Source organism: Bufo gargarizans, unplaced genomic scaffold (genome assembly GCF_014858855.1).
Source record: "Bufo gargarizans isolate SCDJY-AF-19 unplaced genomic scaffold, ASM1485885v1 original_scaffold_870_pilon, whole genome shotgun sequence".
NCBI lineage: Eukaryota > Metazoa > Chordata > Amphibia > Anura > Bufonidae > Bufo > Bufo gargarizans.
In genome coordinates this window covers 24,529-50,340 of record NW_025334736.1, presented here as the reverse complement: position 1 = coordinate 50,340, position 25,812 = coordinate 24,529, and the positions used below count along the sequence as shown (strand labels likewise).

The following is a 25,812-nucleotide window of genomic DNA, read 5'->3' as shown; positions in this document are numbered from 1 at the left end:
ATAAGAGCAGGTACTGAGGATTACACCCGGTATACAGGACAAGAGAAGTGGTACTGTGCAGTGTATATATACACAGAATAAGAGCAGATACTGAGGATTACACCCAGTATACAGGACAGGAGAAGTGGTACTGTGCAGTGTATATATAAGAATAAGAGCAGATACTGAGGATTACACCCAGTATACAGGACAGGAGAAGTGGTACTTTGCAGTGTATATATATACAGAATAAGAGCAGATACTGAGGATTACACCCAGTATACAGGATAGAAGTGGTACTGTGCAGTGTGTATATATACAGGAGAAGTTGTACTGTGCAGTGTGTATATATACAGGACAGGAGAAGTGGTACTGTGCAGTGTATATATATACAGAATAAGAGCAGATACTGAGGATTACACCCGGTATACAGGACAGGAGAAGTGGTACTGTGCAGTGTATATATACAGAATAAGAGCAGATACTGAGGATTACACCCAGTATACAGGACAGGAGAAGTGGTACTGTGCAGTGTATATATATACAGAATAAGAGCAGATACTGAGGATTACACCCAGTATACAGGACAGGAGAAGTGGTACTGTGCAGTGTGTATATATACAGAATAAGAGCAGATACTGAGGATTACACCCGGTATACAGGACAGGAGAAGTGGTACTGTGCAGTGTATATATATACAGAATAAGAGCAGATACTGAGGATTACACCCGGTATACAGGACAGGAGAAGTGGTACTGTGCAGTGTATATATATACAGAATAAGGGCAGATACTGAGGATTACACCCAGTATACAGGACAGGAGAAGTGGTACTGTGCAGTGTATATATATATACAGAATAAGAGCAGACACTGAGGATTACACCCGGTATACAGAACAGGAGAAGTGGTACCTTGCAGTGTATATATACAGAATAAGAGCAGATACTGAGGATTACACCCGGTATACAGGACAGGAGAAGTGGTACTGTGCAGTGTATATATATACAGAGTAAGAGCAGACACTGAGGATTACACCCAGTATACAGGACAGGAGAAGTGGTACTGTGCAGTGTATATATACAGAATAAGAGCAGATACTGAGGATTACACCCAGTATACAGGACAGGAGAAGTGGTACTGTGCAGTGTATATATATACAGAATAAGAGCAGATACTGAGGATTACACCCGGTATACAGGACAGGAGAAGTGGTACTGTGCAGTGTGTATATACAGAATAAGAGCAGATACTGAGGATTACACCCGGTATACAGGACAGGAGAAGTGGTACTGTGCAGTATATATATATATACAGAATAAGAGCAGATACTGAGGATTACACCCAGTATACAGGACAGGAGAAGTGGTACTGTGCAGTGTATATATACAGAATAAGAGCAGATACTGAGGATTACACCCAGTATACAGGACAGGAGAAGTGGTACTGTGCAGTGTATATATATACAGAATAAGAGCAGATACTGAGGATTACACCCAGTATACAGGACTGGAGAAGTGGTACTGTGCAGTGTATATATATATACAGAATAAGAGCAGATACTGAGGATTACACCCGGTATACAGGACAGGAGAAGTGGTACTGTGCAGTGTGTATATATACAGAATAAGAGCAGATACTGAGGATTACACCCAGTATACAGGACAGGAGAAGTGGTACTGTGCAGTGTATATATACAGAATAAGAGCAGATACTGAGGATTACACCCAGTATACAGGACAGGAGAAGTGGTACTGTGCAGTGTATATATATACAGAATAAGAGCAGATACTGAGGATTACACCCAGTATACAGGACAGGAGAAGTGGTACTGTGCAGTGTATATATACAGAATAAGAGCAGATACTGAGGATTACACCCGGTATACAGGACAGGAGAAGTGGTACTGTGCAGTGTATATATATACAGAATAAGAGCAGATACTGAGGATTACACCCAGTATACAGGACAGGAGAAGTGGTACTGTGCAGTGTGTATATATACAGAATAAGAGCAGATACTGAGGATTACACCCAGTATACAGGACAGGAGAAGTGGTACTGTGCAGTGTATATATATATATACAGAATAAGAGCAGACACTGAGGATTACACCCGGTATACAGGACAGGAGAAGTGGTACTGTGCAGTGTATATATACAGAATAAGAGCAGATACTGAGGATTACACCCAGTATACAGGACAGGAGAAGTGGCACTGTGCAGTGTGTATATATACAGGACAGGAGAAGTGGTACTGTGCAGTGTATATATATACAGAATAAGAGCAGATACTGAGGATTACACCCGGTATACAGGACAGGAGAAGTGGTACTGTGCAGTGTATATATATATATACAGAGTAAGAGCAGATACTGAGGATTACACCCAGTATACAGGACAGGAGAAGTGGTACTGTGCAGTGTATATATACAGAATAAGAGCAGATACTGAGGATTACACCCGGTATACAGGACAGGAGAAGTGATACTGTGCAGTGTATATATATACAGAATAAGAGCAGATACTGAGGATTACACCCGGTATACAGGACAGGAGAAGTGGTACTGTGCAGTGTATATATACAGAATAAGAGCAGATACTGAGGATTACACCCAGTATACAGGACAGGAGAAGTGGTACTGTGCAGTGTCCATATATACAGAATAAGAGCAGATACTGAGGATTACACCCAGTATACAGGATAGAAGTGGTACTGTGCAGTGTATATATACAGGAGAAGTGGTACTGTGCAGTGTATATATATATAGAATAAGAGCAGATACTGAGGATTACACCCAGTATACAGGACAGGAGAAGTGGTACTGTGCAGTGTCCATATATACAGAATAAGAGCAGATACTGAGGATTACACCCAGTATACAGGACAGGAGAAGTGGTACTGTGCAGTGTATATATACAGAATAAGAGCAGATACTGAGGATTACACCCGGTAGACAGGATAGAAGTGGTACTGTGCAGTGTGTATATATACAGGAGAAGTTGTACTGTGCAGTGTAAGACCATATCCATACCATTTTGTAAAAATGTATGTGAATTTTGGAAGTAAGGCCATAGAAAGAAAAGCTTCAGAATTCCAGAAAGTAAACTTTATTAGTGTCTTCTGAATTAGAACGCTCCTCGGCCTCCTCCACGTTTTGTCCTTCACGTGTAGGAAGCTGCTTTGTCTGGATCTACAGCTCTGTGTGATCTTCTCCTCCCGCTCTCTGGGACCGGATTTTCTCTGGAAGGATCTCCGTCCAGAACTTGAACTTGTCCTCCTTCAGTTTGGAGGACGATGTTGGCTGTAAGTTAATCTCCATATAGTGTTCGTCTGCGCCGTACTGCGGCCATGTTGTCAGGTCGGGACTATTGGGGTTCCTGCAGTGAATAATGAGGCATTATTGATAACGATCAGATAATAAGGTGACCGCAGCGAATGTGCCGTCATTCTGGTTCTTACCCAGTCCGAGCAAAGTTCGCCCAGTATTTCATAACTGCCTTTGACACAGCTTTGTCTTCAGGGGTTGCAGGTCCTAAACATGAAGACATCACTATGAATGACAAAATTATAACAGCGCTACTTTCATTTAATTTACGTCTGCTGGGTGTTTCCTGCCGCAACGAGGTGATTGTCTGAGCTATGTGAGTATCGGTAAGATGCTGGGACCACCTCTGAAGGTAAATTAGAACATCCCCATTAATGAATACCAAGTAGAGATAGTGAAAATGGCAAGGAATCGAAACATCTAGTATATTAGGAAGCTGCAATGATTAACTCTTAAGCTCCCATGTGAAATTCTGGTTGGTAGGGACACCCTGCCTAGATTCCTCAACAGCAGCACTCCCCTGCAAACAGAGGATTCAATAAATTCCTAAAACTGGCTCAGAACGTGGGACTATGACTTAATGAAAGGACATATTCTATCCACCTCAGTGGGACAGGAGTGGACTGGCCATAGACCCCACAGGGAAATTTCCCGGAGGGCAATGCCCAGGGATCCACCTGAGCCTTCCTCATGGCCGCCGGTCGTCTACATCGCGTTCTGATGCTCTTATTCTTTATTCGGCAAAAAGATTGATTTCATTTCTTTTCTGAATTTCCTGGAAACCTTCCATGAAAAATGAACTGCGCACGGCTACAATCTGTGTTTTTTTTTTTTTGGTAGACAGACTGACTTCAATAGACGAGTCTATAGGCGTCCATACACATTAGACTCATGACAGACCATTATCGTTTGAGAAGACGTCGTCTGTGTTTCATCTGATAGTCGGAAAAAGATTTTTCATTCAAAGAAAAGATCATTCGTAGATGAAAGTTCTTTCTTTGAAAGAAAGTTCCCAGAAAGATCTTTTATCCAACACCCGGTTTCATTGAACATGGACAGTTTCACCAACTATAATGACCAGTGTGGACTAAAATACGTCTGGCCGTGTCTACAACATGAAAGGTCACCAGAGGATTGTTTGTTTGAGAACTGGACCAAAGTAGTGCTTGCTGCTATCTTCTCTGCCCGACCAATGATCCAATGAGGAAAACTGGAGCAGTGACATTGCCCATGGACTATAATGTGTCTATGTTCAGTCCTTATGCCGTCTGTTCTACGTGAACATCTGAATAGACCCAAGAGATCTGCCAAGAGGTTCGTGATAACAGTATAGGACTACTCACCTGCGAATAATACACCGTCCCTGAGAAAGGGTCCTCCAAACACAAGGAGGATCTCATCGCCATGATCGCACTTCACATAGTCTGGTCTCCTCCGTGCCAGCATGGTTGGTGCATATTCAAACTCAAAAAAGTAGACTGGGAGCCCCATATCTAAGCAGAGATAAGAAGACTACCAGTTATCTGTCCATTTCCTGATAATTATGGAGCCTGTGATATATATGAAGATCATTGCCGCCCATGTATTACATAGAACACAATAACTGCAGGAGGTGGCACTATGCCCACAGATGATGTCATCAGGAGCGGACTGAGAGGACCCCGAGACTGGGACTAGTGGTATTACTGTGCACATGGGCTAAATGCTAGATTGGGACATTAATCTGTTACACACCTCAGAGGTTTACTTCCTAGGCACGGCAAACTGGGTCAGCAAAATGAGGGGTGTCCGTGGGCCCTCTCAGTCACCAGGGCCACTGGCATCACCTGTTTAAATGGTTGTTTTGCTTGGATTTTTTTTTTTAGATGACTACATGTGGTAACTCGCCAATAGACACCAATCAGCCATAACATTAAAAGTGTCTGCCTAACTGGGTAGTCCACTTGTGCTGCCACAAGGCTCTGACCCGTCAAGGCCTGGACTCCACAAATCCTCTGAAGTGTCCTATGTACAGTAAGTGACTCACACACCCAGCCATCTACATGAGGTAGCATGATTCATCAGACCAGTCTTCCTCCCATAGTGCACCTGGTGCCATCTCTTCACCAGGTAAGTGATGCACACAGACCTGGCCATCTACATGATGTAATGTGATTCAACAGACCAGCCTGTCTTCTTCTCATAGCGCACCTGGTGCCATCTCTTCCCCAGGTAAGTGATGCACACACCTGGCCATCTACATGATGTAATGTGATTCAACAGACCAGCCTGTCTTCTTCTCATAGCGCACCTGGTGCCATCTCTTCCCCAGGTAAGCAACTCGCACACACCTGGCCATCTACATGATGTAATGTGATTGAACAGACCAGGCTGTCTTCTTCCCATAGCGCACCTGGTGCCATCTCTTTACCAGGTAAGTGACTCACACACACCCAGCCATCTACATGATGTAACATGATTTATCAGACCAGGCAATCTTCTTCCCATAGTGCACCTGGTGCCATCTCTTCCCCAGGAAAGAAACTCGCACACACCTGGCCATCTACATGATGTAATGTGATTCAACAGACCAGGCTGTCTTCTTCCCATAGTGCACCTGGTGCCATCTCTTCTCCAGGTAAGTGACGCACACACACCTGGCCATCTACATGATGTAATGTGATTCAACAGACCAGGCAATCTTCTTCCCATAGTGCACCTGGTGCCATCTCTTCCCCAGGAAAGAAACTCGCACACACCTGGCCATCTACATGATGTAATGTGATTTATCAGACCAGACAGTCTTCTTCCCATAGTGCACCTGGTGCCATCTCTTCCCCAGGTAAGCGACTCACACACACCCTGCTGTCCACACGATGTAATGTGATTCAACAGACCAGGCCGCCTTCTTCCCATAGTGCACCTGGTGCCATCTCTTCCCCAGGAAAGAAACTCGCACACACACCAGGCTGCCCACACGATGTAATGTGATTCAACAGACCAGGCCGTCTTCTTCCCATAGTGCACCTGGTGCCATCTCTTCTCCAGGTAAGTGACGCACACACACCTGGCCATCTACATGATGTAATGTGATTCCTCAGACCAGGTCGCCTTCTTCCCATAGTGCACCTGGTGCCATCTCTTCCCCAGGTAAGCGACTCACACACACCCTGCTGTCCACATGATGTAATGTGATTCAACAGACCAGGCCGCCTTCTTCCTATAGTGCACCTGGTGCCATCTCTTCACCAGGTAAGTGACACGCACACACCCTGCTGTCCACACGATGTAATGTGATTCAACAGACCAGGCCGCCTTCTTCCCATAGTGCACCTGGTGCCATCTCTTCACCAGGTAAGTGACACGCACACACACTCCTTCCCATATTGCACCTGGTGCCATCTCTTCTCCAGGTAAGTGACGCACACGCACCCTGCCGTCCACATGATGTAATGTGATTCCCCAGACCAGGCCGTCTTCTTCCCATAGTGCACCTGGTGCCATCTCTTCTCAAGGTAAGTGATGCACACACACCAGGCTGCCCACATGATGTAATGTGATTCATCAGACCAGGCAGCCTTCTTCTCATAGTGCACCCGGTGCCACCTCTTCCGCAGGTAAGTGATGCACACTCACCCAACCATCCACATGAGGTAGCACCATTCATCAGACCAGGCCGTCTTCTTACATTGCTCCAGTTCTGCTGCTCATGTTCCCGTTGCAGGAGCTACGTACATATCAGCGGTGGACAGGGTTAAACATGGGCACTTTGACCAGTCTGTGTATATAACGCCCCATTAACAGTAAGTTGTGATGTGTGTGTTCTGACAACCTTTTGTCGTAGCCAGCAATAATGTCAGCAATTTGCGCTATAGAAGCTCTTCTGTGAAATCCAGCCGGATTTTGTAGCCTTCGTTCCCCACATGGATTGATGTGCCATGTACGCTGGTGATCCTGTCCCTGGCGGTCCTTCCATGGAGCACCTTCAGTAGGTACTGAGCACTGTATACAGGAACATCCCAGAAGACCGCCAGCTCTCCAGGTGACCCACTCGCTCCATTTTTCAGCTCTAAACACAACTTTACTCTTCACTTGCTTTCTGATCTCACATAATATCCGACCCTCGCCTGGCGCCATTGTTCAGTACGATTCCCTTCACCTTCAGTGGTTTTAATGACTTGGTCGACTGGTGTAGCGTTTCCACATTTTTAACAATTTAGGCTACTTTCACATATGCGCTGTTAATTCCGGTATTAGGATCCGGCAGAGGATCTCAATGCTGGAATTAAGTGGATCCGTTTTAATTACACATCAGCATGCATCCGTTCCGTTAGGATGCGGTTGTGTGAAATCAAAACGGAAAAAATCCTAAAAAACAGATCCATCACCATTGACTTATTGTTTTCAGCCCTGGATCTGTTTTTTTGTTTTTTTCCAGTTTTCATGACCGGACACTAAACCGCAGCTGGTAATGATTGTGTGTCCGGTCACAAAACGCCATGCTGATGGAACCATTCAGAATGCATGAGGACTAAACGGAAATGTTTTCTCCGGTATTGAGATTCTCTGCCGGAAAAGAACAACGCAAGTGTGAACGTAGCCTTAGCGCCAGCTTGTGCACCGTCCATGGAGGCACCGCTCAGCTGTCCTGGGGACGATATCGGCCAGATCCTAATTATTAACAACGTTCCATTGGTAAGCTGAGAAACAACAACTCCCAACATGCCTAGACGGCCGCTACAATGTGAATGGACTCTACCTCGATAGTATTTTGCAAACTTAAGAGCCGGCATAACGAACATTACATCGCCACACAAGTCCAGGAAGCGATCACGAATCTCCAGTGGATCAGTGGTGTCGCCAAGATACTCGTCAGTGACGAGAGGGAGGACATCAGGACTCAGACCCTAGAAAATGGACATAAACCACGATGAAGAGAAAACATTCCTCATAGATAATAAGACGCAGAACATAACGGACACGAGCTCATCTCACCAGGAGAGAAATCTTCTGGAGCTTCTGCATCACCGTCTCCCGCGTCATTCCTTCTGTTATCCCCGTGACATTTAATAGCTAAAACAATAAGAAGAATATAGAGGATATGATGGGTTATTACAAAGAGGTTGATTTTTTCCAAGGTTGTGAATATTCCTGTTTTCTTAGTATTTTATTCACAGGAGCAGCAGTCTGTGCTCCAGAGCTGTTCTTCCTACTGTAAGCGGACATGGAAAGCTGTCACTTGCTCACCTACCTGCATACAACAATAGATATGTACTAGAGATGAGCGAATTGGCACGGATGGGATTCATTACAGATTCGTTTCTAATTTCTCAAGTTTTGGATTTGAGTGAATCCTGCATGAATCTCTTGAAATGGCGGCTACCGCTTACAGATCAGAAGACAGAGAAGGATCACATGACCTCCCTGTAGCGCAGTCAGCCATGAGGGGCTATAGGTGTGTCAGTCATAGACTGACGTAAAACGCATGGCCTCTCGGTTTGCAGTGGGGCCCTATGCAATCATAACCGTCTTCGGCAGTAAACTTTTGATACCCCTCCTTCTCCTGTATCGCTTCCTCCTTTCAGTTTTGTGATCAATGGTGGTCCCTACAGTAAACCACCCTGACAATCTGAAAATAACAAACCCTCGAAAACCTTTCAGCATGAGGTGCTGGAATACCCGCAGCTGGCACTGTAAGGAAGGGGTGAGGTTATTCTTTTGCCTTGCACCTACCACAGTAGATATCCAGCCGAACTCCTGGTTATTCATTCCAATGAGAAGTGGGACCTTGTGTCCTTCCTTGTTAGCCAAGATGTCCTCTACTGGTTTAGGAAGAAAAACCCCATCCACGCGGCCAGGAGGAGCCATTAAACCCTGCGAAGACACATGCACATGAGACGGACAGCGGTATGTGACTATGCATCTGTGATGGATCAGTGGGTATGTACACCTGGACCAGGGACACACAGTGTATGGGACTGATGGAGACAGCAATACTATTGCAGGTTGACACAACACCTACCATTTCTTTGGTAATGGAGAGAAGCTCTTCTTCTGATTTCTTCTTCAGACAGTCGGCTATGGAGGCGAGATCACAGCCTGATGTCTTCGCTACTATCTGCAGAGGCAAACAGATGTAATATTCAGATATCACATATATAGTGAATAGCGGTTGTAATTCCCACTCCCCCAGCGGTGCTATAACCGCCGAGCGGCTGGTGCAGCGGTAAAGGTTGTGAAGGTTTCTCAGCCATTAACATGTAGAGTCTGTGTGGATAAATGAGGTCCCTTCTCATAACCTATATTCTGTCAGATTGGTGAAAAAAAATACCACACAGCTGTTTATTTCCCAGAAACGAATGATGGGTGGAGTAGTATTCCTTCTGGATAGACTATACTTACATTCTGTAAAGGGATGAGATCTTCAGAGTTGCTGACCACGAAGTTAGGCATTGTTACAGCTCCGCTCTCTGCGATGGCGCGGTGGAACAGACCTTTGGTTAAGGGAGAGAGCACCTAGAAGAAGACAATTCAGATCACCCTCATCATAAACCCTTGGATCGGGCATATTCATTATTTTGGATTTCTGAAGCCGTCATAAAACAGGCCAATGTGAACAATTCCAGGTCCATTTCTGAAGTCTGTCAGCAGAGACATGTAAGTCCCCGGGTGTAGGTGACCGGCATGGCCAACCATACAGACGGAACCACCGATAGTCTGATGCAACAGCAATACAACAAATCACAGGGAAGAAAACAACTGGTAGAAATGACCTTTTCCCATTTGATTTATGGCGCCTCGCTAACCTAATGTCACGTGACACTCCTCTCTCCATTTACCCGACACCTGTGTTTTCCGATTATTTACAGAGGGCGATGTTCCCGGGATCCAAGTCTGGCATCCAACCCTGAGCCAGTGCTATCTACCACAACGCTAGCGTTACAGGATTATTCTCCCGTCCCCATGTGTCACTAATAAGTCTCCATATAACTTGGGGTGACTCCATAACAGACGGACGCGGTCAGCATCACGTACTGTGCATTTTTTTTGCAGAAAACATATTAGTTTCGGAGTAAAATGGAGTCTATGATTAATGATAAATTGCATAAAACCCTGATAGATCTGCTCTTATAAATCCATTCACCATGGATCTGAAAGGGTTAATATCACAAGAGCCACCGGCCCTGGGACCTCGTCCCGCACATTCACCCCTTCCAAAAACCTGTGATTTTCCAACTCTAAGGGCTCGTTCACACGAACATGTGATGCCCGTTGCCGATTGCAGACCGCATTGGCGGATCCGCAATACAACGGCACCGTTCCGTGGCCATTCCGCACTGTTCCGGATCCATTCTATCTTTTTGTGGAACGGAAGGATCGTGGACCCATTTAAGTGAATGGGTCTGTGATCCCCATGCACCTGCCCCACGGACAATGCCCGTGCATTGCAGACCACAATTTGCGGTCCACAGCACGGGCTTCACACATTCGTGTGAATGAGCCCTAAATTTGTACTTCAAAAATTACATTCGGCTGCTTCACCAAATTTTACAAAAAAATTGCCTTTGTGCAGAATTAATTTATCATGAAGCGAATTTCTTTGTAAGTGCTGGATGCAATGACAGGGAGCGGCGATTGCGCCACCCCCCCATACCGCGCAGATGCTGATCGCGGCATCTGACAGCAATATTACAGTGTAACATCATACTTACCATTTGCGCACAAAGAGCCAACCGCTGCCATTTGATTGAAGATCTAGTGCGAAATCTCACACAGCCCGCGATGATGTCATACGTCACCTCAAACTGGATTTTGTTCGAGATCTTTAATCAAGATGGCGGTGGCGGGCCTGTTGCATGCAAATGGATGAGGTAAGTATCATTACATTTTTTGTTTTTTTACCGCCTTTCAGGGAAAATCGAGTCGCTACTATGAAGCATGAGGAAATTCGCCTTTTTCCCTGAAATTTGGATCTTGATTTGCTGAACACTGGTACTTATCCCGCGTGCACTTACCATCTGAACAGAACAAAAAATTAGAATTAGAATAGCACATTTTTTAAAAACTTCCTTGAATGTGTGTCCGATCTGATTAACCCCATCTCAGCCATAATGTATCATCTAGCGGCTCACGTTTCCAATAAACCTCTGACACTCTCTACTTCTTTTTGAATTCTGTCCCAATTTTTTGGTTGGATCCTCAAAATACCTCCACCCTTAAATAAGTTGGGTAACATAAATATCTCCTCCACCCAAACCCTAAATCTCTTCATTTACTCCATTGTATTTCCACCAAATGAAGTAAAATAATAAAACTCAAAATCAGGAAAAAGACCCCCCCCCCCCTCCTTTATAGATGGAAGAACCCATATATTTTTGTTTAACCCTTTCCTTTCTTGCGATATAATAGTATCCTTGGTTCTGGCCTGCACACGGACTGGCAGCCATGTTGGAGAACTGACACTGTTGCTCCAGGATTTTTATGCAGATAGTTAACAAACCCAAACCTGACCGTGACCTGTCCACTAAACTGAAAGCCAAGACCACCTTCCAGGAAAAATCGGATTCACCACTAAGTCGAATTTCCTTCTGCTTCGTGGTAATGAATCTATTTTTCCTCAAATGGCAGTAAAAAAGGGAAAAAAAATACATACTCACCTCCTGAAGAAACCACATGAAAACTTGCGCATGGTAACGTCAAACATCAACGCACTGGCCAGGCGCTGACGTCAGCAGTGATGACATCACTGCCCCCGACTAGCATGATGACGCGGTGATGTCATCAGGTCACTGTATGTAATTTTGCACGGTTTCTTCGAGCAAATGGATAAAGGGAGTATATATACACAGATATATATAACCCTATATATAGTATATATACCCTATATCAGTGATGGCGAACCTTTTAGAGACGGAGTGCCCAAACTGCAACCTAAACCCACTTATTTATCACAAAGTGCCAACACGGCAATTTAACCTGAATACCAATATAGTGTATCTTCCATGTACTTTATCATTTAGCTATAATAACTGCCTGTGCCGTTCATAGCGTGCCGTTTGCTGATGAAGGAAAAGTCTAAGGCTTATTGGTACACCATAGACTTTTTCCAGGGTGCGGGTGCCCACAGAGAGGGCTCTGAGTGCCGCCTCTGGCACCCGTGCCATAGGTTCGCCATCACTGCCCTATATACTGATTAACCCCTGAAATGCCTACATTTTACAGATGCGGCGATCAGCAATAAGTGCGGCATCTGAGGGGTTCAATGACGCGAGGGGGGGTTGGATGCCGTCACCGTTCCCGGTCATTGTGCCCGCTACATACAATGGAATGCGATTCATAACTAATCAAATTACTTTGAGAAATTCGGTGGAGCAGCCAGATCGAAATTTCGATAACCTTTTTCCTCTCCACTCCTGGCAATCCGGAATATTTAACCCTATATGTTTGTATATCATGGATGTGCCTGGAATAAATGTGGTTTGATCTGGAGATTCCAATACTGAGAGCAGAAGCTTGATGTTTAATGAAGTCATTGGTTGATGGATCTCAGCGAATGGATTAATGATGTGAGAGATTCCTCCTCTCCTGCAAAATATTATGTAATCGTTCGTTTTGGGAACGGGCACATCATCCATAGAATTCCATCTGTCCCAGCACTGTCAGTGGAATCTGCTCAGCATCCAGTGTCGGGAGAGAAATATCATCCAGCCATGGTCAGCTTTACACTACTACAGTGGAGCGAGGAGATTCACAAAGTCATTGCCCACCCTTTATGAACCATAAATGATCTCATATAACAGGTCATCCATATGTGATCACGGGGGTCCGACACCCGGGACTTAACCAATCAGCTGTTTAATAAGTCAATATCTGGTCATCTCTCTTCTCTCTCCCGAGTCTCATACCCCCATCAATCACATAAGGACCAAGTCATCAGTAAAGACATCTCGGAAAACCCCTTGAAACAATCATGAAGTGGGGAATGATCAATGTTAGTTTAACCCTTAATTCTCCTGAATCTTTCCTGGTGCAGCTGGTGCCACAAGAATGCCGGCCACATCTAAAGAAGAACACGAGAGAACTTACAAGAGTGGAGACGCAGAGCCCACCAGTAGATTCACCAAATATAGTGACAGATGTGGGGTCACCACCAAAATCTGCAATGTTTTCCTGTACCCATCGTAGGGCGGCAACTTGGTCAAAGAACCCGTAATTACCAGGCAATTGCTCATCTCCAGTACTGAAATAAGAGGAAAAGGTACATTTTATAGGATGTCCAAGTCTGATCATCATTTACATATTACATTTAAAATAAACTTACTTCAAATTACTCATCCTGTACTGATCCTGACTGAGTTACATCCTGTATTATACTCCAGAGCTGCACTCACTATTCTGCTGGTGCAGTCACTGTGTACATACATTACTTATCCTGTATTATACTCCAGAGCTGCGCTCACTATTCTGCTGGTGCAGTCACTGTGTACATACATGACTTATCCTGTACTGATCCTGACTGAGTTACATCCTGTATTATACTCCAGAGCTGCACTCACTATTCTGCTGGTGCAGTCACTGTGTACATACATTACTTATCCTGTACTGATCCTGAGCTACATCCTGTATTATACTCCAGAGCTGCACTCACTATTCTGCTGGTGCAGTCACTGTGTACATACATTACTTATCCTGTACTGATCCTGAGTTACATCCTGTATTATACTCCAGAGCTGCACTCACTATTCTGCTGGTGCAGTCACTGTGTACATACATTACTTATCCTGTACTGATCCTGAGTTACATCCTGTATTATACTCCAGAGCTGCACTCACTATTCTGCTGGTGCAGTCACTGTGTACATACATTACTTATCCTGTACTGATCCTGAGTTACATCCTGTATTATACTCCAGAGCTGCACTCACTATTCTGCTGGTGCAGTCACTGTGTACATACATTACTTATCCTGTACTGATCCTGAGTTGCATCCTGTATTATACTCCAGAGCTGCACTCACTATTCTGCTGGTGCAGTCACTGTGTACATACATTACTTATCCTGTACTGATCATGAGTTACATCCTGTATTATACTCCAGAGCTGCACTCACTATTCTGCTGGTGCAGTCACTGTGTAGATACATTACTTATCCTGTGCTGATCCTGAGTTACATCCTGTATTATACTCCAGAGCTGCACTCACTATTCTGCTGGTGCAGTCACTGTGTACATTACATTACTTATCATGTACTGATCCTGAGTTGCATCCTGTATTATACTCCAGAGCTGCACTCACTATTCTGCTGGTGCAGTCACTGTGTACATACATTACTTATCCTGTACTGATCCTGAGTTACATCATGTATTATACTCCAGAGCTGCACTCCCTATTCTGCTGGTGCAGTCACTGTGTACATACATTACTTATCCTGTACTGATCCTGAGTTGCATCCTGTATTATACTCCAGAGCTGCACTCACTATTCTGCTGGTGCAGTCACTGTGTACATACATTACTTATCCTGTACTGATACTGAGTTACCTCCTGTATTATACTCCAGAGCTGCACTCACTATTCTGCTGGTGCAGTCACTGTGTACATACATTACTTATCCTGTACTGATCCTGAGTTACATCCTGCATTATACTCCAGAGCTGCACTCACTATTCTGCTGGTGCAGTCACTGTGTACATACATTACTTATCCTGTACTGATACTGAGTTACCTCCTGTATTATACTCCAGAGCTGCACTCACTATTCTGCTGGTGCAGTCACTGTGTACATACATTACTTATCCTGTACTGATCCTGAGTTACATCCTGCATTATACTCCAGAGCTGCACTCACTATTCTGCTGGTGCAGTCACTGTGTACATACATTACTTATCCTGTACTGATACTGAGTTACCTCCTGTATTATACTCCAGAGCTGCACTCACTATTCTGCTGGTGCAGTCACTGTGTACATACATTACTTATCCTGTACTGATCCTGAGTTACATCCTGTATTATTCTCCAGAGCTGCACTCACTATTCTGCTGGTGCAGTCACTGTGCACATACATTACTTATCCTGTACTGATACTGAGTTACCTCCTGTATTATACTCCAGAGCTGCACTCACTATTCTGCTGGTGCAGTCACTGTGTACATACGTTACTTATCCTGTACTGATCCTGAGTTTTACATCAAGACACAGAGGCTCATATTGCTTTCTCCTTCTTTACTGAACCACCAATAGCAGCAAAGAGAAAAAATTAACATACAGGGAACCATAGCAACCAAGGTCCCTCCCCTCTGGCCCCTATAATAGGCCGCTCCTCCTATGGCTCTTCCTCTTTCTTTGCTGCTGCCAAGCTAAGTACACCTTTTTTCTGTTCTGTCTTGTTCATTGAATTGTTTGGTGTCTCTTTTGCGCTGCGCACCCCAGGGTGACTAACCCTGCTTGCTAGCAGCGCTTCCCTTGTGTGTTTCTCCCCCTGCCTCTTTTGGGGCGGGTGTTTTTTTCTTCCCCTGCGCTTATTCCCGCGCTTGGGGGACCTTTGCTGGGGCTTCCTTGCGGTTTTTTCCCCCTGGTCTCTAACCATTATGCAATTTGCGCTGGGCGTTTTGTGGTCTGGTGTGGCCTGCTTCCCCTCCCCGCCTTGTTAGGTACGGTGTGTGGCCTTACCGGAGCCTCCAGCGCTTCCCGGCTTGTTAGGGGTGGGTCCTCCGTCTCTGCTTTCGGCGGCGCCCTTCCCAGCGCCTCTGCGCTTCGGGAGGCCGCGAGATCTCGGCGGCCATCTTGGACGCCCTCAGCATCGGCTGGCCGCGAGATCTCGCGAGATCTCGGCGGCCATTCTGGACTCGGAAGCCCGGGAGGAATTGAGTTGGTGGATTGCCAACCTGGAAGCGTGGAACGGGAGAGCAATCTTTGGATCCCTGCCGGAATTGACGATCGAGTCGGATGCGAGCCTCCAGGGCTGGGGGGCCCATTGCAACGGGGTCTCCACTGGGGGTCCCTGGTTGGCAGAGGAATCCCTCCTGCGCATCAATGCCTTGGAGCTCCTGGCGGGATCCTTCGCGGTGAAGAGTTTCTCCAACGGGATCGCCAACGCGTGTATCAGACTGCGGATGGACAACGTGTCGGCGGTCCGGTATGTCAACCGTCTGGGAGGTACTCGCTCGGCCACTTTGGCGCGTTTGGCCAAGGATTTTTGGTCGTTCTGCCTGTCCAGGGACATCATGGTGCAGGCGGAGTATTTGCCAGGGTTGAGCAACGTTCAGGCGGATTGGAACTCTCGCTACCTGTCGGACGGCAGTGATTGGCAGTTGGATCCGCTGGTGTTCGCGGCGATTTCGGCTTTATGGGGTCCGATGTCCGTCGACCTCTTCGCCTCTCGGCTCAACAGGCAGCTAGCCCGGTTCTTCAGCTGGCGTCCGGACCCGGAAGCGATGGCGGTGGATGCATTCCTCCAGGACTGGTCGGTGTCTCGCCTGTACGCGTTTCCTCCGTTCTCAATGATCCCGAGGACTCTCCTGCAGGTTCTCCGCCATCGGGCGGACCTGATTCTGGTGGTCCCGTTCTGGGGATCCCAGGTTTGGTTCCCTTCATTATTGAAGATTCTGGTGGAGGTTCCTGTTCTTGTCCCGAGACGGTTGGATCTCCTAGGCAACCCTCAGGGTCTACACCATCCCCTTCTCCTCGACGGATCCCTGCGGCTGCTGGCGTGCCAGATCTCCGGACACCTGGATCTTTCGAGGGAATTTCGGCTGCGACTCGACGACTATTGGACAGCGTGTGGGCTCCCGGCACCCGAAAGTCTTACCGGGCAGCCTGGAGAACTTGGGCTAATTGGTGCGTGGAGCGGGACTTGGATCCCGTTTCGGCACCTGTAGCTGACCTGCTGCTTTTCCTCACCTCTCTCTTTGAGGCGGGGAAGGCATATCGGACCATTAACCTTTTCAGGTCCGCTATTTCTTCTACCCACGAGGGCTACGCGGGTGTCGCGGCTGGTCAACATCCTTCTGTGTCTCGCCTCCTTCGGGGGGCTCTGTTGTCTCGTCCCCCTCGGCCTCGTTTTTCCACTACTTGGGATGTCTCCCTGGTTTTGGGCTTTTTGGCCTCTTGGCCCGAGAATTCTGGTCTATCCATTAGGCAATTGTCCGCTAAATTGTTACATTGTTTTGCCTCATTTCATGTAAGAGAGTATCGGATGTGAGGGCCCTTGATTACGACGCGCGTTCGTTTACCCCGGAGGGGGTTACCTTTAACATCTCGCGTCGCACTAAGACTAGCATCCGGTTCGTGTCCTACCCTAGTTTTCCTACGTCTCCGATCTTATGCCCCGTGGCGTGCCTTCGGGAGTACGAGTCCAGGACTCTGGCACACAGGTCTCCTTCCAGGCCACAGCTGTTTGTGTCTATTCGGCATCCGTTTGGGCCGGTGGCTAGCCCTACGTTAGCACGTTGGCTTAAATGGGTTATGTCGTTGGCGGATGTTGACACTTCTGTCTTCACGGCCCATTCTGCGCGGGGGGCCTCTGCCACCGCACTGGCGGTTTCGGGGGCCAGATTGGAGGACGTGATGCGCCTGGCCGACTGGTCTAATGTTACCACGTTCAGGGAGTTCTATTTCCGTCCTCCAGCTAATTTGTTTGCTTCGATTATTGACTTTGGCTTTGAACTTGCAATATGAGCCTCCGTGTCTTGATGTAAAACTAAATGATTTTCCTATTTCATGACGTAAAGTCATAGTTTTATTAAAGACACGGAAGCGAGTATTGCCCACCCTGGATTCCCTCCCTTGGGTCTTTTGGTGGGTTGTTTTCTTTCAGGGCTCACTTATGTTTATGTCTTTGCGGTGTTGTTGTCCTGTTATTTATTACTGACATTGTATTTATTGTCCTGTTGGTTATTTCATTGCCATTGTAGTGTTTGTTTAATGCACTTTATTGCCGTTGGTCATTCAACCCCTATCGGGTCTGTTTGGACAGATGGTTTTCAGATGCTCTTGTCCTGACATGCCGGTTTCACCTGGGCCCATGGTCTGTTCTCTTTTTCAGGTTGAAGCTTCTGCAAGGATGGTATGCCGTGTTCCAGTTTGAAGTTCTTCGGTGGTTGTCCAGGTTGGCGACTGCTGGTTCCCGTTTCGTCCAGGGTGGAGTTCTTCGTTCCGGTTAAAGTTCAGAGTTCGTTGGATTGTTCGGGATGTGGCACCAGGATCCCAAAGAAAGAGGAAGAGCCATAGGAGGAGCAGCCTATTATAGGGGCCAGAGGGGAGGGACATTGGTTGCTATGGTTCCCTGTATGTTAATTTTTTCTCTTTGCTGCTATTGGTGGTTCAGTAAAGAAGGAGAAAGCAATAGGAGCCTCCGTGTCTTTAATAAAACTATGACTTTATGTCATGAAATAGGAAAATCATTAAGTTACATCATGTATTATACTCCAGAGCTGCACTCACTATTCTGCTGGTGCAGTCACTGTGTACATACATTACTTATCCTGTACTGATCCTGAGTTACATCCTGTATTATACTCCAGAGCTGCACTCACTATTCTGCTGCTGCAGTCACTGTGTACATACATTACTTATCCTGTACTGATCCTGAGTTACATCCTGTATTATACTCCAGAGCTGCACTCACTATTCTGCTGGTGCAGTCACTGTGTACATACATTACCTATCCTGTACTGATCCTGGGTTACATCCTGTATTATACCCCAGAGCTGCACTCACTATTCTGCTGGTGCAGTCACTGTGTACATACATTACTTATCCTGTACTGATCCTGAGTTGCATCCTGTATTATACTCCAGAGCTGCACTCACTATTCTGCTGGTGCAGTCACGTCCGTATGTGTTTTGCGGATCCGATCCATGTATCCGTGGATCCGTAAAAATCATACGGACGTCTGAACGGAGCCTGACAGGGGGGTGATCAATGACAGGGGGGTGATCAGGGAGTCTATATGGGGTGATCATGGGTGATCAGGGGTTCATAAGGGGTTAATAAGTGACAGGGGGGGTGTAGTGTAGTGTAGTGGTGTTTTGTGGTACTTTACACAGCTACCTGTGTCCTCTGGTGGTCGATCCAAACAAAAGGGACCACCAGAGGACCAGGTAGCAGGTATATTAGACGCTGTTATCAAAACAGCGTCTAATATACCTGTTAGAGGTTAAAAAAAATCACATCTCCAGCCTGCCAGCGAGCGATCGCCGCTGGCAGGCTGGAGATCCACTCGCTTACCTTCAGTTCCTGTGTGCGCGCGTTCACAGGAAATCTCGGACCTTGCGAGATGACGCGTATATGCGTCACTCTGCGCAGGGCTGCCGCCTCTGGACCGCACATCTGCGTTAGGCGGTCCGGAGGCGGTTAAAGGAAGGGTCAGCAAACTGGGCTTTGATCCTGTAATGGGCTCCCTGCTTCAGTAAGTCAGGTGGGCACTGCGCAGCTGGTGTACGCTTAGGAGTTCCTGCTCTGACTCCATATATGGCTGTGTCCATTGTAGGAAAGCACAAGGGGCCGTCATTGACGGAAGGTATGTGTCACCAAGGTTCCTGAGGTGAGGTAAGAGCTGGCAATTTTAAGTGTCAGCGGCAGCTAGTGCTGACTGACACTATTGAGTACTTAGTGTGGCTGTAAAGCCAATCCGGGCCGGCTCTTACTGGGAGCAGCCAAAGTGCAGGGTGGGTGGCTGTTCCCCACGTTCCAGGCCGGGTTTTGGTTTGGGATGAAAACCTAGCCAGCAGTCTGAGCTGGGCGGATTATCCTCCATCTGATACTAGAGCTTTATCAGTCTGAGTGTTGGAGCCTGAGAGTTTGGGCCGGGACTAAGGCCTGCTACAATGGGGAAAAAGCACGTGGACTTCTGATTCACCCAAGTAGTTGAGGGTGAGCCGCAACAACCGGGGGCCAAGTCTATGTTCCCTCGTTTTGTGGTTCAACAGGAGATGCTGTGCCGGGTAAATAAACTACGGGGTGAGCATATTGAACAGCTGGTAGTGCCCAAGGCGTATCGCAAGCTCGTGTTGGAGTAAGCTCACCAATATCTTCTTGGGGACACCTGGGCCAGCAGAAAACGCAGGACCGGATTCTACAGCGGTTCTACTGGCCCAGTGTGTTCAGAGAGGTGGAAGAGTACTGCAAGTCTTGCCCAACCTGCCAGATAACCAGCCCCCAGCCACATTTCCATAGTCCTCTGGTCCCTTTCTCGATTATTGAGGTTCCATTCGAGCGGATCGATATGGATCTCGTAGGCCCAATACCGAAATCCGCTAAAGAGCACCAACACATCTTGGTCATCCTTGACTATGCCACTCGCTACCCGGAGGCGGTACCACTGCGTCATACATCAGCCAAACTCATAGCTAAAGAGTTAATGGAGATGTTTTCTCGAGTGGGTCTGCCTAAGGAGGTTTTGACTGACCAAGGGACCCCGTTTATGTCCAAGGTCATGAGGGAACTCTGTAAGTTGCTTCACATAAAACAGTTACAGACGTCCGTTTATAATCATCCGCAAACAGATGCCCTGGTAGAGAGGTTTAATCAAACATTAAAAAATATGTTAAAAAGAGTGGTGTCTAAGGATGGGGGGGGGCTGGGCGCTTCTGCCCTATCTTATGTCCGCAGTGCGAGAGGTGCCCCAGGCCTCTACTGGGTTCTCACCCTTCAAACTGCTATACGGCAGACACCCTTGCAGTCTGTTGGATGTCGTCAAAGAGGAGTGAGAACAACAGCCCACACCGCACAGAAGTGTTGTTCAGTATGTCACCTAGATGCAAAGACGGATGGAAACAGTGTTACCTCTGGTTAGGGAGCATATGGAGGCCGCTCAGCAAGCTGAGAGTAGGGTCTATAATCGGCAGGCTCGGGTCCAGACCTTTAACCCGGGTATTGGCGATGGTACCAGCCGTAGACAGTAAGTTCCTAGCTAGGTGGCAGGGGCCCTACGAGGTACTTGAAAAAATTGGAGAGGTAGATTACAAGGTACATCAGCGGAGGAGGTGAAAGCCGGAGCAGGTGTACCATGTGAAAGTGCTCAAACCATGGAAAGATAGGGAAACCTGTACGGAAGACGGCCCACGTCCAGGGTTTCTAGGGGAAGCGGATACTGTCCCTCTGTATGAAGCAAGGGAAGCGGCTGCCACAGTGAAAATTGCTGACAGCCTCTCCTCTAAACAGACTCAGGAGGCCAGGGAGTTTGTTAGTCAGAACACGGATGTGTTCTTGGACCTTTCTGGATGCACTTCCATAATCCAACATGACATTATCACTGAGCCTCAGACAAAAATCCAGTTAAAACCCTACCGGGTACCCGAAGCTCGACAACAAGCCATAGCGGAGGAGGTGCAGCTGATGCTGCAGCTAGGTGTCATCGAGGAGTCTAAAAGTGAATGGGCCAGTCCGATAGTCTTAATACCCAAGCCGGATGGGACATTGCGCTTCTGTAACGACTTCCGCAAACTTAATGAGGTGTCCAAATTTGACGCATACCCCATGCCCTGAGTAGATGAGCTTATTGAGAGGTTAGGCCAAGCTCTGTATTTTTCTGTGTTGGACCCCACCAAAGGGTACTGGCAGGTACCCTTGACAGAGGCTGCCAAGGAAAAAACAGCTTTCATCATGCCAGAGGGGTTGTATCAGTACAAGGTATTACCCTTTGGTCTACATGGCGCTCCCGCCACGTTTCAAAGGCTAATGGACATTGTACTTCGTCCACATCGTCGGTACGATTCGACGTACTTGGATGATATCGTTATCCACAGCACCGACTGGGAAAGTCACCTACCTAAAGCACAGGCTGTAGTGGACTCCCTTAGGAAGGCTGGTTTAACCGCTAACCCAAAAAGTGTGCGATAGGGTTAGAAGAGACCAAGTACCTGGGGTATGTCATTGGGCGGTCACTACTTGGCAAGTAAAGTCGTTTCTGGGAATGGTGGGGTACTATATGAGGTTTGTCCCCCACTTTGCTACAGTTGCTGCACCATTGACAGGCCTTTTGAAGGGACGCAAGTCAGTGTTTGGCACAAAATAAATATGTACCATAATTACTAAAAAAAAATATATAAAATGATATTTCTGATATACAGTATATGAATGCGTAATACATGGGAAACTACTACTGAGGGTTTTAGCCATAATATATTTTCATCAGTTTAACATTGAGCTCTATAGCTCAGTGGTTAAGGTTCTTGCCTTTAATGTAGATGATTGTGAGTTCAATCCTGGCAAAAAATAGAGGTAAATAAAACAAATACGCAGGTAGTCCCCCTCAGTAAAATATGATCAAGTAGCACGCAAGTTAACCACTTGGCGCCACGCTAACGCCGAAAGGCGTCATCTCCGCGGCGCTCCCAGGCTACGCTAACGCCGATTGGCGTCATCTCGCGTGAGCCGAGATTTCCTGTGAACGCGCACACACAGGCGCGCGCGCTCACAGGAACGGAAGGTAAGCGAGTGGATCTCCAGCCTGCCAGCGGCGATCGCTCGCTGGCAGGCTGGAGATCCGAATTTTTTAACCCCTAACAGGTATATTAGACGCTGTTTTCATAACAGCGTCTAATATACCTCCTACCTGGTCCTCTGGTGGTCCCTTTTGTTAGGATCGACCACCAGAGGACTCAGGTAGGTCAGTACAGTCCCACCAAACACCACACTACACTACACTACACCCCCCCGTCACTTATTAACCCCTTATAAACCCCTGATCACCCATGATTACCCCATATAAACTCCCTGATCACCCCCCTGTCATTGATCACCGCCCTGTCATTGATCACCCCCCTGTCAGGCTCCGTTCAGACGTCCGTATGATTTTTACGGATCCACGGATACATGGATCGGATCCGCAAAAAGCATACGGACGTCTGAATGGAGCCTTACAGGGGGGTGATCAATGACAGGCGGGTGATCACCCATATACACTCCCTGATCACCCCCCTGTCATTGATAACCCCCCTGTAAGGCTCCATTCAGACGTCAGCATGCGTTTTGTGGATCCGATCCATGTATCCATGGATCCGTAAAAAATCATGCGGATGTCTGAATGGAGCCTTACAGGGGGGGTGATCAGTGACAGGGGGGTGATCACCCTGATCACCCCCTGTCATTGATAACCCCCCTGTAAGGCTCCATTCAGACGTCCGCATGCGTTTTGTGGATCCGATCCATGGATCCGTAAAAAATCATGCGGATGTCTGAATGGAGCCTTACAGGGGGGGTGATCAGTGACAGGGGGGTGATCACCCTGATCACCCCCTGTCATTGATAACCCCCCTGTAAGGCTCCATTCAGACGTCCGCATGTGTTTTGTGGATCCGATCCATGGATCCGTAAAAAATCATGCGGATGTCTGAATGGAGCCTTACAGGGGGGGTGATCAGTGACAGGGGGGTGATTACCCTGATCACCCCCTGTCATTGATAACCCCCCTGTAAGGCTCCATTCAGACGTCCGCATGCGTTTTGTGGATCCGATCCATGTATCCGTAAAAAATCATGCGGATGTCTGAATGGAGCCTTACAGGGGGGGTGATCAGTGACAGGGGGGTGATTACCCTGATTACCCCCTGTCATTGATAACCCCCCTGTAAGGCTCCATTCAGACGTCCGCATGCGTTTTGTGGATCCGATACATGTATCCATGGATCCGTAAAAAATCATGCGGATGTCTGAATGGAGCCTTACAGGGGGGGTGATCAATGACAGGGGGGTGATCAGGGAGTCTATATGGGTGATCACCCCCCTGTCATTGATCACCCCCCTGTCATTGATCACCCCCCTGTCATTGATCACTCCCCCCCTGGTAAGGCTCCATTCAGACATTTTTTTTGGCCCAAGTTAGCGGAAATTTTTTGTTTGTTTTTGTTTTTTCTTACTAAGTCTCATATTCCACTAACTTGTGTCAAAAAATAAAATCTCCCATGCACTCGCCGTACCCCTCACGGAATCCAAATGCGTAAACATTTTTAGACATTTATATTCCAGACTTCTTCTCACGCTTTAGGGCCCCTAACATACCAGGGCAGTATAAATACCCCACATGTGACCCCATTTCGGAAAGAAGACACCCCAAGGTATTCCGTGAGGGGCATATTGAGTCCATGAAAGATTGAAATTTTTGTCCTAAGTTAGCGGAAAGTGAGACTTTGTGAGAAAAAAACAAAAAAAAATCAATATCCGCTAACTTATGCAAAAAAAAAAAAAAATTTCTAGGAACTCGCCAGGCCCCTCATTGAATACCTTGGGGTGTCTTCTTTCCAAAGTGGGGTCACATGTGGGGTATTTATACTGCCCTGGCTTTTTAGGGGCCCGAAAGTGTGAGAAGAAGTCTGGGATCCAAATGTCTAAAAATGCCCTCCTAAAAGGAATTTGGGCCCCTTTGCGCATCTAGGCTGCAAAAAAGTGTGACACATCTGGTATCGCCGTACTCAGGAGAAGTTGGGGAATGTGTTTTGGGGTGTCATTTCACATATACCCATGCTGGGTGAGAAAAATATCTTGGTCAAATGCCAACTTTGTATAAAAAAAAAATGGGAAAAGTTGTCTTTTGCCAAGATATTTCTCTCACCCAGCATGGGTATATGTAAAATGACACCCCAAAACACATTCCCCAACTTCTCCTGAGTACGGCGATACCAGATGTGTGACACTTTTTTGATGCCAAGGTGGGCAAAGGGGCACATATTCCAAAGTGCACCTTTCGGATTTCACCGGCCATTTTTTACACATTTTGATTGCAAAGTACTTCTTACACATTTGGGCCCCTAAATTGCCAGGGCAGTATAACTACGCCACAAGTGACCCCATTTTGGAAAGAAGACACCCCAAGGTATTCCGTGAGGGGCACGGCGAGTTCCTAGAATGTTTTATTTTTTGTCACAAGTTAGCGGAAAATGATGATTTTTCTTTTTTTTTCTTTTTTCCTTACAAAGTCTCATATTCCACTAACTTGCGACAAAAAATAAAAAATTCTAGGAACTCACCATGCCCCTCACGGAATACCTTGGGGTGTCTTCTTTCCAAAATGGGGTCACTTGTGGCGTAGTTATACTGCCCTGGCAATTTAGGGGCCCAAATGTGTGAGAAGTACCTTGCAATCAAAATGTGTAAAAAATGCCCTGCAAAATCCGAAAGGTGCACTTTGGAATATGTGCCCCTTTGCCCACCTTGGCAGCAAAAAAGTGTGACACATCTGGTATCGCCGTACTCAGGAGAAGTTGGGGAATGTGTTTTGGGCTGTCATTTTACATATACCCATGCTGGGTGAGAGAAATATCTTGGCAAAAGACAACTTTTCCCATTTTTTTATACAAAGTTGGCATTTGACCAAGATATTTCTCTCACCCAGCATGGGTATATGTAAAATGACCCCCCAAAACACATTCCCCAACTTCTCCCGAGTACGGCGATACCAGATGTGTCACACTTTTTTGCTGCCAAGGTGGGCAAAGGGGCACATATTCCAAAGTGCACCTTTCAGATTTCACCGGTCATTTTTTACACATTTTGATTGCAAAGTTCTTCTCACACATTTGGGCCCCTAAATTGCC

General features: G+C 46.8%; 1 protein-coding gene across 1 annotated transcript in view; it reads right to left on the bottom strand.

The window, feature by feature from the left end:
* Nucleotides 1–3,070: 3,070 nt before the first annotated feature.
* The window catches only part of LOC122924156 (fatty acyl-CoA hydrolase precursor, medium chain-like), a 31,119-nt gene continuing 8,377 nt past the window's right edge, over nt 3,071–25,812 (bottom strand). Inside the window, exons 5-13 of the mRNA XM_044275092.1 lie at nt 13,370–13,523; nt 9,686–9,799; nt 9,306–9,401; nt 9,017–9,157; nt 8,279–8,356; nt 8,043–8,190; nt 4,648–4,797; nt 3,439–3,511; nt 3,071–3,356 (exon numbers count right to left, since the gene is read on the bottom strand). Coding sequence (XP_044131027.1) covers nt 3,170–3,356; nt 3,439–3,511; nt 4,648–4,797; nt 8,043–8,190; nt 8,279–8,356; nt 9,017–9,157; nt 9,306–9,401; nt 9,686–9,799; nt 13,370–13,523 — 1,141 coding nt within the window. The 3' untranslated portion in view covers nt 3,071–3,169. The remainder of the gene's footprint in view (nt 3,357–3,438; nt 3,512–4,647; nt 4,798–8,042; nt 8,191–8,278; nt 8,357–9,016; nt 9,158–9,305; nt 9,402–9,685; nt 9,800–13,369; nt 13,524–25,812) is intronic.